Source organism: Nomascus leucogenys, chromosome 4 (genome assembly GCF_006542625.1).
Source record: "Nomascus leucogenys isolate Asia chromosome 4, Asia_NLE_v1, whole genome shotgun sequence".
Classification (NCBI taxonomy): Eukaryota; Metazoa; Chordata; class Mammalia; order Primates; family Hylobatidae; genus Nomascus; species Nomascus leucogenys.
In genome coordinates this window covers 22,344,613-22,357,365 of record NC_044384.1, presented here as the reverse complement: position 1 = coordinate 22,357,365, position 12,753 = coordinate 22,344,613, and the positions used below count along the sequence as shown (strand labels likewise).

At 43.2% G+C, this 12,753-nt stretch overlaps 1 protein-coding gene across 1 annotated transcript; it reads left to right on the top strand.

The window, feature by feature from the left end:
* The first annotated feature begins 1,584 nt into the window (after positions 1–1,584).
* ST8SIA3 (ST8 alpha-N-acetyl-neuraminide alpha-2,8-sialyltransferase 3) lies at positions 1,585–11,691 on the top strand. Its single transcript, XM_012506245.2, has 4 exons — positions 1,585–3,782; positions 5,178–5,300; positions 7,688–8,245; positions 10,757–11,691. The coding sequence occupies exons 1-4, from the start codon at positions 3,604–3,606 to the stop codon at positions 11,037–11,039; spliced, it is 1,143 nt and encodes a 380-aa protein (XP_012361699.1). The 5' UTR covers positions 1,585–3,603; the 3' UTR covers positions 11,040–11,691.
* Positions 11,692–12,753: the final 1,062 nt, after the last annotated feature.

The following is a 12,753-nucleotide window of genomic DNA, read 5'->3' as shown; positions in this document are numbered from 1 at the left end:
AGGCCTGAAAAATCCCTTATCCGGTAGCTACAGTTGTTTTTTGAAGCACCACCACCAAAATTATTCCCCTGGTAATTATTGAGCAATCTGTTTTCACCCATAAGCCTGGCACATGTAATAAGGATGCCTGCTTGCCTGTTTATTTTCTGGCTAATTTGGTCCCTTTACATCATGTGACCTTCAGTGGCCCATACGCAATATGAAAATCATCCTCCTAGGACTTTCTTTAGAAGGTTCACAGAGGTGTGCTAAGCATAAGTAATACATCAGTTTTTAAATCCAGGCAGAGTGAACCCATATCAGATGTCTCAGGAAAGCCTGCAATGCTGTTTTATAAACGGAACAGAAGAGTTTCTTGATCTTTGCTATTCTCTGCAAGAAAATATCTCACCCAAGTACATCTTTTCCTATGCACTCTACATTTACAGGGTCAGAGAAAAAGACACTAAAAACTTACCCAAGCTGTTAGCTCATATTTATTAACTGCTTAATATAGGCCGGGGTGCAAAGGCCTTTATATGCTTTGTTTAATCTTCCCCCAAACCCTGGGAGATTTTTATCCCAGTTCTGCAGATGAGGAGACTGAAACACAGAGAAGTTGTAACTTACCCAAGGTCACCTGGCTGTGGATGCCAGAGTAAGCATTTATTTTAATTGATACATAATAATCATACATATATAGGTACATAGTGATATTTTGATACATAAAATATATAGTGATCCCATCAGGGTAATTAGCATATTTGTCATCTCAAACTTGTATCATTTCTTTGTTTTGGGGCATTCAATATCTTCTCTTCTAGGTATATGAAAATATACAATACATTATTGTAACTATAGTCATCCTATAGAACACTAGAACTTATTCCTTCTATCCAGCTGTAATTTTGTATCCTTTAATAAATCTTTTATCCTCTCTCCCCCCTACACTTCCCAGCCTCTAGTATTCTCTGTTCTACTTTTTACTTCTTTGAGATCAGCTTTTTTAGCTTCTGTGTATGAGTGAGAACATGCGGTGTTTAACTTTCTGTTCCTGGCTTATTTCACTTAACATAATGTCCTCCAGGCTCATTCCTGTTGCTGAGAATGAGAGAATTTCATTCTTACTTATGGATGAACGGGATTCCATTATGTATATATACCACATTTTCTTCATTCATCTGTTGTTGAATACTTGGGTTGATCCATATCTTGGCTATTGTGAACAATGTGGCAATAAACATGGTGGTAGATATCTCTGACATACTGATTTCCATTCTTTGCATAAATGCCCAGTAATGGGACTACTGGATCTTATGATAGTTCAGTTTGTAGTTTTTTTCAGGTACATCTGTACTGTTCTCCATAGTGGCTGTACTAGAATGCATTCCCACCAACAGTGTATAAGAGTTCCCTTTTCTCTGCATCCTTGCCAGCATTTGTTATTTTTTGTGTTTTTGATAATACCCACAGTGTGCTTTTGAAGTCAGGTCTTTCTGGCTCCAGAGTCTGAAGGTGTAACACTACCTCGGGCTGCCTCTCCATAGCATGTTTTTGTTCAAGAAGACTTTTTCTAACAGGTGTCATTCCTAGATGGCTCTCTTAAGATCTTACTCCCTTTGGCATTTTACACCTTACTCATACAATCATTTTTTTTTAAAAATAGCAATTAAAAAAATACAGTTCAAGTGTTCATCATATCCAGGCATGCAAGCCTTTTCTAAATTTTTTTAAATAATAAAAAAGCCTCACAGAGGAAAGGAGGTTATTTGTGTCCTCCTGACACACACTTTTAGATTTTGGTTAAAAAGTCTCTAGTGGATGCAAAGTGACCCCCTTTGTCATTGGAAACAAATAGGAACACTCTTTGTGCCACTGTCCACAACCACACAGATACGTTTCCCAAGGGAGCTCATCAGGTCTTCAAACATTTAGCAAGCATGACGCGTGTGTAAGAGACAGTATTGGAGAAGGAAGACAAGCCTTGCTCTGCAGAAGCTTACAATCCAGGAGCTCACCCCTTCAAGGAATTTACAGCCTCCAGACAGATAACAACATTAGGTCCATGAAAGCCCACAAGGCAAGAAGTTCAGGGAGAAAGAAGTCATAACCATCCTGGAAAAATCTCAACTTGTTTTGTCAGAACTCAAAGGCCAATTTCTCACCCCTAGCTTCCCTCATTAGTACTTTTTGACTAGTATTGGGAGGACCAAGCGAAGAGTAAAGCTAGGGTAGCAGAGGCCATAGCTAATTGCAAAGGACAGAGCTAAAGAAACATGCAAGTTTCCCCTGAGCACCCAATTGCGTGACTGAAAATGGATTAATTTGTATTTCTAATGGATATACAAGAAACATGTGAATATGCTAAAATAAATTTAAGTTCAAGCAATGCAAAGTGTTAGTGCGTTTGCCTTCCACTCTCAGAGGCAGCCTCTCTTAATTTGGTTCCTGGGCTCTTTCATAAAAAGTTCTGTGTTTTTTAATGGCCTCAGCTTCTGGGAGGCTCAGGCCACCTAGCCCATCAGGAGGCCAGGCCCGAGGGATGGGTGTGAAGAGTGGGCAACGGAGAGTTAAGCCAGGGCTGACTTCACCAGGCCCAGTCAAGTCAGGAGCAAGCACATTGTCCATCCACTGGAAGACGGAAAGGGGAGAGGAAGGCAGGCCCTCCCGACTCACAGGTCACCTCGCAACTTTGCTAGGCACTACCCACTCTTAACGGATAAGTGAAGTATGTGGTGGGCATAAAAGGCGGATAGGGGACTAATTCTGGCAAATTCCAAAAAGGTTTTAAGGGCTCCTGAGGCAGGCAGGCCCAGTTGCTGTTTGGAGCTTCCTTTTTGGGTGGGAGGGTCGGGGGACGGGGGGGGGGGGGGCAGGGCGGTGCCTTAATGAGGGGAGATGCTTTTAAACAGCTGCCTTCCAAAAACCATTCTCCCTGCTTCTTTCAGCTGTTGTTTACCCTCCAGGACAGCAAATCCGGTTATTTGTCTCCGTATTCCGTGATATTATAAAGTAATGAATGGTCCATTAAACTAAGTTTGGGATCCCGTCTCCCCACAGCCACCTCCTCGCCGGCACCCTCAGCCGGGGAGGCCATAGGCTCGGGCTGCAGCCTGGCAGCCTCAGTCTCCCTCCCTCCACCATTTCCCCCTACTCCCTCCCTCTCCTGCACCCCCTCCCCCCGGTTATTTGGGAGATTAGAGTTCATTAATTAAATCCTGTGCTTAGATCGAACTGTAACATTATTCCAATCACATTTATCTTGCAGGCGGCGGCGGAGATGGCAGCCTCGCTGGAAACGCGCGGGGGAGCCTGAGCCGGCGGCCGGGGACGCACGGCGCTGCGCGCTCCTTCGCCACGCCGCTGCGCAGCCCCTCCATCTTCCTGCTCGGCACCCGGCCCCGCGCGCCCCTGCCTAGGGGGTCCCGCTGCTCTCCGGGGCTCTTGTCGGCCCCTGTTGCCTCCCCCCACCCCCGCCCGGGTCCCCCTCCTCCGCCACAAGCGCGCGCGCTCACACACACGCGCGCACACACACACACACACACACACACACACACGCCAGCGAGCTGCTGGCCGCTCAATGGACCGATTTCCCCGGTTTCCCTGAACCCAGCCCAGCCCGGGATGAGAAATTGCAAAATGGCCCGGGTCGCCAGTGTGCTGGGGCTGGTCATGCTCAGCGTCGCCCTGCTGATTTTATCGCTCATCAGCTACGTGTCCCTGAAAAAGGAGAACATCTTCACCACTCCCAAGTACGCCAGCCCGGGGGCGCCCCGAATGTACATGTTCCACGCGGGATTCCGGTGAGTGCGGGCCTCTGTGTTAGCGCCCTCGGGAATTTGGTTGATGGGGTGTTTGGGGAAGGGGAGGCGTGGGGGAGGGGTGTTTTGGCTTCTCCGAGACTCTTTGGGCCAGATAACTGCGCGGTCCTTCCACTCCTCTCTCTAATTCTCCCTTCCCCCTCCCTGTTATTTTTTTTTAACCCAAAGCCCCTAGAAGCCGTTGTCCAAATCGATGTGATTGCATTTCTCCTATTCTTCCTCAGCATCCCTTCCCTCATTTCAGAAATGGGGGTTGGGGGAGGCTTTCAGGAGGGTGAGGGTGGAGGGAAAGACGGTGTGTGTGTTCGGGAGGGGGCGGTGAGCGGAGATGGGCAGGCGTGAGGGGAGCGCCCTCCCCGCGCCCTGTCCGCAGACTCCGCGGGCCGGGCCCGGGTCGGTGCGGGCGGTTTAATGGCGCAGGCGCCGGACTCCCCTCGCGCCCTCCTCCTTTCCTCCCCCACCCCTATCAAAGGACACGCGGGTTTATTCTCAGGAAGCCTGTGGGGCGTTCTCCCTCGACCCTTTCCCCGCTGCCACCGAACCCCTCCACCCCCCCACCACCCCCGCTTTCCGGGATTTCTGCAATTCCCCCGCCCCCTGCGGGAAGCGAGCCTCGGAAGGGCCGCCCACCCTCGCCAGGTCGGAGTCACTGCCCGGCGCTGGGCCGGACTGAGAAGGCTCCAGGCGCAGCTTGACGCCGCTCTGCGAGAGCCCCCGCCGCTACCTGTGACCCCGGGAACTCTCCCAGCGGGGCCTCCTGACGGGCAGGTGGCAACTACAAAGTGCCACCTGTGGTCTAAGCTGGGACCGAGGCGAGGAACCCAGAGGAGCCCCGCCTGGACCGAGGAGCGGAGTTGGCCGGCGGCCCCCGGGGGTCCCCAGCCAAGTTATAGGAAGTGAAATCGGACGTGGGCTCGGGAAGGAAGAGGTTAAGGCAGGAACCACCCCCAGCCTTTCCCTGGGTCTCCGGTTTCCTCTGCCCTTTCTCCAATCCAAAAACAATTCCTCGGGGCTGCAAGGGCGTAGTGGGTCAGGCTGGCGGGGTGGCCGCTGTCCGCGGTGCTGATTCTCTGGTCCTCGCAGCGCCGCGGGCTTCAGCCCTGCGTCCCGCGTGCACCCTGCTCTCCGCATGACGGCCATTTTATGGTCTCTCCGGCACCCGGAGGGATGGACAATGCAGATGGGGTTCCCTAGTTTTCTTTCTTTCTCTCGGGTGTGTGTGGGAGCAGTGGGTGGACCAAATGAGAGGGGCTCCGGGACGGAACGGAGCCCGCGCGCGTGCCAGCCGCCCCCGCCCCGGCCGCTGGACTTTAATGGCTACCTCGGCTTCCCCGAGCTGAGGCCAGCACGCTTGTCTGTGCTCCTGCTCCTCTCCAGGTCACAATTTGCACTGAAGTTTCTAGACCCGTCATTTGTGCCCATTACGAATTCTCTCACCCAGGAACTCCAAGAGAAACCTTCTAAGTGGACATTTAATCGGACAGCGTTTTTACATCAAAGGTAGGATAGGAGGAAAAGATCCGAAAGGTGCTTTTAAGGATTCTGGAGCTCAAAACAAAACAAAACAAAAACAAGCAAACAAAAACATCTAAAACAACAAACATCTATACCCCCCACCCTCACCACCAGGTGTATCTGCATTGTTTTCTTGGCATGACTGCACAAAGCAATGATCAGGAACCTTCTCCTGCGTATGTAGTGTCCTCTCATAAAAAGGACACATCAGGACCAATTTGAATAGCAAAAAAAAAAAAAAAAAAGTATTTCACTTGGGCTTGATTGAGCACCATGATTTACAGCTAACAAGTCTGGCAAGTACTGCCAAAGCCATCTATTTTTTAAAAAACAGACAAAAGGTTAGTTGCAAAGACCACCCAATGCATTTTCATTTCCTCACTGAAAAAAACTTGAAAAATAGAATAAAATGGTATTGTTTCATTGAAACACACGGAAAATGCCACAATCTGTCTCCATCAAATTACTCGTGAAAATGCTGGCCCAAACGTATGTAGATATTTAACTATGGTTTTGTTTTAGTTTTGCCTGTTTTCATTGTCTTTATAGATTTTAACTTATTGTAAAGCTACCTAACTTAATTCATACTAATTGTAGCAGTTTCATTTTATACACGTAAGATAGTTTTGGGGTTTTGTTTTTTTAGGTGGAAGGAAGAAGGATGAGATTTGTTCAAATATATTTATTCTACTCAGTGACTCTGGTCTACTCTTAGCAAACCACAATAACTCATTACTCCTTCCTTCATGGTGGGATTATTTTACTGCTAAATGGGATGTGAGCCATCTAGTGTATTCATTAGAAGTGTGAATACTTATTTTACGAACCACTCTATTTAGGGAGTTGTGTTTTGGTCTTAGCATTTCTAGTTATTGCTCTCTCTCTTTTAAAAGTTTAATCTATGGGCAGAATTAAAACAAATTCAGTGGGTATTCATGGTCTCATGAAAATACTGTTTAGATGAAAAGTCAACATACAGTCATGTGATTAACATTTTAAAAACACTTATGTTTAATTATAAACTAGTTCATGAAAACTGATCAATTCTAAAACTCTAGAAGTTTTTTTTAAAATAATTGGAAGGGTTTTAATTCAATATTAATTTTATGGACAGCTCAGAAAATTTTCATGGGTAGAACACATTCTAGTTTTCCCCAAGACATGTTTCTAACTCAATAAAAAATATTCTTCCCACACTAGGCCATGTGACCCAAATGACCAGTCAGAAGAATATTTCCTTCTCAAAACTTCCCTCATTTTAATTAATTAATTAAATTTTTACCAGTAGCATTTTAAATCTGCCTTACCATTTTAACAACTTGTAAGAGTGGTACTGGTAACTTGGGGAGTTTCAAAGATTTCAGTTGCTGTTGCCTCTATTTTGAAGAATGAGGTCATTTTTAAATTAAAATTCCAAGCAACGTGATGATATGCAAAGCATTTCATTTCATTCCTTCTACATTTAGGCAAAAGTTACAAGAAATTCAATGGGTTTACTTAACATTGGAGAATCTAGCAGCAAAGTAGCTTGTTACCAGTCTCTCTTGAATATTTTAAATAGCTGAAACTTTAAGAAGAGATACTTAATTTTACTTAAAGCTCAATATGAAAGCAACGTGAAATTAGTTCTAAGTATCAGTCTTGCCCTGTTTATGTAATGAATTATTAGAATATGGACTTATTTTCAGGATTTATAATAGCCTTCTTTTCTAAGGATTAGATTTATTCAACTAAATTGCGTTTCTATATAATCAAGTAGAAAAAACTCCCTGTTTCATTATTCAAAGGACCTTAATGATATTATCATCTCATTTCTATTAAATATTCAGCTACACCCACTGCTATTACCATCTTCATATTTTAATAATAGATAGTGCTATACTGACTCATATCTATTTGGCTCTTATTTGGACACCAATGATATTTGATATTCTTTGAGCACTTCAGTACAGTAGCAAACAAGTAGACCCTAGTTACAAACTCTGTGTTACTAATGTTTGTGCATTAATGTGAGCTTTTTCAGGCCTATGTAAATTGTCTCCCTGTATTTCCTGACACAATTTGCCCTATACCTCCCTGCTGATCAAATAAGATACACTCTTCACGTAGAGCAGAAAACCAAGGTATGGAAGCTAAAACTGTAAGTTGCATTTACAAGCCTCAAAGAATACACCCAGAAATTGACTGAAAGATTAGAATATGTGGAGATTCTGAAGCAGTCCTCCCTTCAAGGACCACAATTATGTATGTATAATCTTTTTTGGATTCAATGAGCCTAAGATTCCCTCTGAATGAAATGTCAGCATAAGACATAAGATGGAAAATCAGTTCTTCTGAATGGAATGCTTTTCATGAATTTCTTTTTATTTTAGGCAAGAAATTCTTCAGCATGTCGATGTAATAAAAAATTTTTCTTTGACCAAGAATAGTGTTCGGATTGGACAACTGATGCACTATGATTATTCCAGCCATAAATATGTTTTCTCTATTAGCAATAACTTCCGGTCACTGCTTCCAGATGTGTCACCCATTATGAACAAGCATTATAATATTTGTGCTGTGGTTGGAAATAGTGGGATCCTGACAGGGAGCCAGTGTGGACAAGAAATAGATAAATCAGATTTTGTTTTCCGTTGCAATTTCGCCCCTACGGAGGCTTTCCAAAGAGATGTTGGAAGAAAAACCAATCTTACCACCTTCAACCCCAGCATCCTGGAAAAATACTACAACAATCTTTTGACTATTCAGGACCGTAATAACTTTTTCCTCAGTTTAAAAAAGCTTGACGGGGCCATTCTTTGGATCCCTGCATTTTTCTTCCACACTTCAGCAACTGTGACCAGGACATTAGTTGACTTTTTTGTTGAACACAGAGGTCAGTTAAAAGTCCAGCTGGCTTGGCCGGGAAATATAATGCAACATGTCAACAGGTGTGTATATTTTATTACATTTTACTCATACTCCACCAGATGGCAAATCAATGTTGTAATCTCTTGGGTGTGGGAGCCATCCAATTCATTAGTTGTTGTGGTGAGTTTAGTAGTAATTAGAAGAAACTCATATCTTTTGTAATGAGCGAATGAATGAATCATTCTAGCTAAGAAGTTCCATCTACCCACAGCTGGTAACCAAGTGTCAGATGGAAGGATTGGTGCTTCATCAGTCTCCCATCTCTATTCTCTGTCCTCTCCCTTGGTAGTAAGGCTATGGAGCAGTCATGGAAATAACCACAAATCAAGAATTTTCTTTAAATAGATAGCTATATTCCAAGAATGCCAATGGCTAAATTAGAGACAAATCAAGTGGTTTTTCTTTTCAGAAACGATGCAGTTGACTTAAATTTATGTGTTTTGTAGATATCCAAGGTTAGCAAAACACCTAGATAAATCATAAATTGCATAATCTGCCTTTATAATCTGATATTTGAGTGCAAAAACATGAAAAAAGTATTTTATGAGCATGTTGTTATCTCTTGGAATTTGATAGACAGATCAGCCAGAGATGCAGTATTTTCATCTAGTCTGGTGATTTTCAACTCTGGTTGTATATTAGAATCACTTGAGAGCTTTAAAAATACTATTGTCTAGGCTCTGCCTCAAGAGATCCTAATGTAATTTATCTGGTGGGCAGGGAGGTGGAGACCAGGTACTTGGTATTTTTTAACAACTCCCCTGATGATTCCAATAGGCAGTCAGAATTGAGAACCACTGGTCCAGGGCATTTTATAAAACAAGATTAATTGTAGATTTTTTTTTCTTTTAAATCATCTGGAGAAAATTATCTCAACTTCAGTTTCCCCTATGTAAGTAACCTCAGTGTCCTAACATAGCCCTAAATATTATTGTAAGTTGGGGTGGGTTCTGGGAGACCTGGTAAACAGGGAATTCTGAAGATCTTTGTTCCACAATAGATTTTTCCCATCCTGTAGCCTCCTAAGATGTAAGATCTGTTTAGTTGACCTCTCGTAGGAGGAGGAATTACAGCCTAATAAACTGGTTTGTATCTCAATGGTAGAGTGATGCCATAATTTACAGTCCAAACTGGGACTTTTTCTTTGAGAGAAAGAGGGTGCTATTAATAATTACAACACAGATAACTGACAAACTGGGACTGTCCCAGTTCCCCAGGATATATAGTCACCTTTTTAAGTGGTGATGTCGCCCAACTCCTAAGTTTAAAGATAAATCAACTGAGGTACAAGGAGCAGAAGTTATTTACCCAAAGTCAGTGCCCTAAATGAGCAAGACCAGAGTTAGAAGTCAGGTCTCCTGCCAACCTGTCCCATGGTCTTTTGATCTCCTCATTTTGCTCCCCTTTTGTTCAGTTTAAGTTTGACTATACTGAAAGGGTTGTCAGAGTCATTCTAGCTCCTTAGACAGGAATATTAAAACCAAGACTTAACTTTTAAATTTCATTTGGAAGGGGAAAGGTTCACCTTTGAAATCTTCAAGTAGTGAAGAAGAAACTACATGTGCTTAGAAACTTCCAGAAACTATCCTATGTGGCTGCCTGCCACAAAAGTGGAGTTAATCATAATGTTTCATAGCCACTCAGGCCTCAAAAAAATACGTGGGTTCAATGAAAACTGGAAGGAAATACAGTCCACAGAAACCTGACTAATGCACAGTTTCATTCTGCCTGCATCTCCAGTGATAAATACACACACCACATAGAAGCCTCAAATATTTGGCAGTGTCAGCAGGAAGGCTTCAGAGTATTAATATTATTTAAATGTGGAAGGACTAATAACTATAATTTATTATTTACACTTAATGTATCTTACACACTTTCTGAATTTAAAAAATTTGGCATGCCAGATTGTGGCATGCTGAAGATAGGCTTGGGAACCCCTAGTTAGAAGACAAAGAAGCAAGGAATACAATTTTTCACAAGAGAGAAGCAAAATAAGGCTCCACAATCTTTCTAAACCCCGAATGAAGGGTTTATCTCTAGGTTTGAGAAAGGAAGAGACAGAGGAGTTTCCCTTAGATTAAACGACCTCCTTCACCCTATCCAAGAGCCCTTTATGTAAGAAAAGCACAGTCATTCTTTTTGGTGGCCTTCTGTTGTGTCACCGCTGAGTCAGAGCCACACCACTTCAGAAAAACCCGGGGGCAGCTTCAAAGGCCAGCTTCAAAGGTGTGCAAACAGTGTGATCCCAGGAAATCCCATGCTCAGAGGGGCCCAACACTTGGTTTAATACTTTGCTCTTGCACTCGAAATTTTCAATACTTTTTGAACCAAGAGTCCACATTTTTATTTCTTGCTGGATCTCACAAATTATGTAGCCAGTTGTGCCCAGAAGTTGTTTTTGGTCGCCTAAAAGCTAGCACTATTTAAGTTACATTAACAAATCCACTACCCAGCCCAGTCAGATAGACCTTGCTGATTGGAACCTTCAACGCTGACCTCTGAATCCACATGTACTTATTGTTCCACAGGTACTGGAAAAACAAACATTTGTCACCTAAACGGCTGAGCACAGGTATTCTTATGTACACCCTTGCATCAGCAATATGTGAAGAGATCCACTTGTATGGATTTTGGCCTTTTGGATTTGACCCCAACACAAGGGAAGATCTTCCATACCATTACTATGACAAAAAAGGAACCAAATTTACCACCAAGTGGCAGGAGTCCCACCAGCTGCCTGCTGAGTTTCAGCTGCTGTACCGAATGCATGGGGAAGGGCTCACAAAGCTGACTCTGTCACACTGTGCCTAAGAACTCTGAACGGAAAGTGCCAAGTGGCTGTTTAAAAAGTGCCCCAAATCAAATTGAATAGTCTTCAGAATAGAACCCTAGAGAATGTCTTATAAGGATTGTCTGCCATTTAAAAGGAAAGATATCTTTTCTCTTTTGCACTGCTCTTTTAAGAGTTTTAGCAGATTTAGCAGGACAGATGCATTGAAGCCACATGGTTTCGACTTGATTGATAAAGGGAATGTTGCATTTGGGACTATGCTGCTAACAAAAGGGTTTGAAGTATTTTCATGTTTGGATTTTAATAATAAACTGCCTCTCATTTTTATGAGGACTAGCGCTATAGTTTCTGCAGCTCTGCTCAGATAGTCCTCATAATCAGAGGCCACTGGCCAACTGGGGCAGGGTTTGTTTTGCTGGTGAGATCAGACTCTGAAAAATGGAAACATAAAAAACTGGTTTGCATATCTCATCTTCTATCTATCTCCCTATCTCTATCTCTATCACCATCTCACTCCCTCCCTCTGCAACTACTCCCTGCCCTACCACCGTGGAGTTTAATAATTTGCTAGGAATCCTATTGAATTCGCTTTGCTTGTATGTGTTGCATTTGTACTTGATGTGTTTAAGGTTCTGGGTAACTTTGATGCTTCATGACAAAATAAGCAAATCACGATGGACACCCTTGAGATTCCTTTTTTTAAAAAAAAAAATGCCTCTGATGCAGTCCTCACCAGTCCGTCCAGTCATTCTACAGCAGGATGGTCCCTCTGTGGTGAGTGGGATATAAGGCAGTGCATCTTTCATGATCACAAAGAAAGCCTATGTTGTGGGTAGCATTGCGTCTCTTGATAGAGGCATTGTTATGGCAAATAATAGCACTGTGGCCACATCTGTAAGGCCATTCCAGCCTAAGTTTAGTGTCTCCCATAATCCCAACCCATACACTGGGCTGGGTGTTCTCTCAAAATACAGAGGCAGTGAATCAGCTTAAGACCCCGGGACACATAAAGGAAAAGGAAGAAGAATATTTAGAAGTTGTTATGGAATCCTGTGTACCCCGAAGTGTGGTAACCATGTTACCCATTCCAGCTGGGTTAAAGTAGAGGAGGATCTTGGCCAGGCCAGGCGCCCAGGTGACTAGTGCTGAGGTGCAATCATTTTCCGTATCATTGTGTGCACCACCACCAATCCAGAACCATTTGTTCTCTTTGATAACATTGTAGCACTGGATATTCCCTCTTTCCACTGAAGTCAGATCTATACAACTACAAATTAAGCATTTCAAAAGAAAAAGCCATAGTGCAGTGACAAGAGTTGGAATCCAAGATTATGTAGACCTGCGATGAAGGAAGTAGCTGGCCATTCTCATTTTCTTTATTTCAGCCATATGAGTAGAAATCAAATCATTCCCATCCCTGGCTTTTTACTGAGCAGCACTTTGTTCTTCCAATTCAGCCCAAAGTCTGGCCAAGTTGATGTTAAATTTTAATAAGTCTCTTTCTTCTTTCCAAATGCCAGCCAAGCATATTTGTTATGCATTTGAGTGGGGTAGCTCATTCTTTTCCTGAAATCTCATCTAGATTGCTTGCAATGCGACAAATAACTCTTTAAAAATGTGCTATAGTTCAGTGATCAGCTCATTGCCCCTCTTTAGGAAGGTAAGATCATGCCTAAAATTAAACCAAATATGGTAAGGAAAGACACTATCCTTATGCTCACGTTCTGCCTGGTC

What these genes read in the sequence shown, in the direction of transcription:
- ST8SIA3 (XM_012506245.2), top strand. Translation starts at nt 3,604, where the DNA reads ATGAGAAATTGCAAAATGGCCCGGGTCGCCAGTGTGCTGGGGCTGGTC. An exon ending in ATGTTCCACGCGGGATTCCG is followed by an intron (nt 3,783 to 5,177) that starts GTGAGTGCGGGC and finishes GCTCCTCTCCAG; the next exon opens with GTCACAATTTGCACTGAAGT. An exon ending in ATAATGCAACATGTCAACAG is followed by an intron (nt 8,246 to 10,756) that starts GTGTGTATATTT and finishes ATTGTTCCACAG; the next exon opens with GTACTGGAAAAACAAACATT.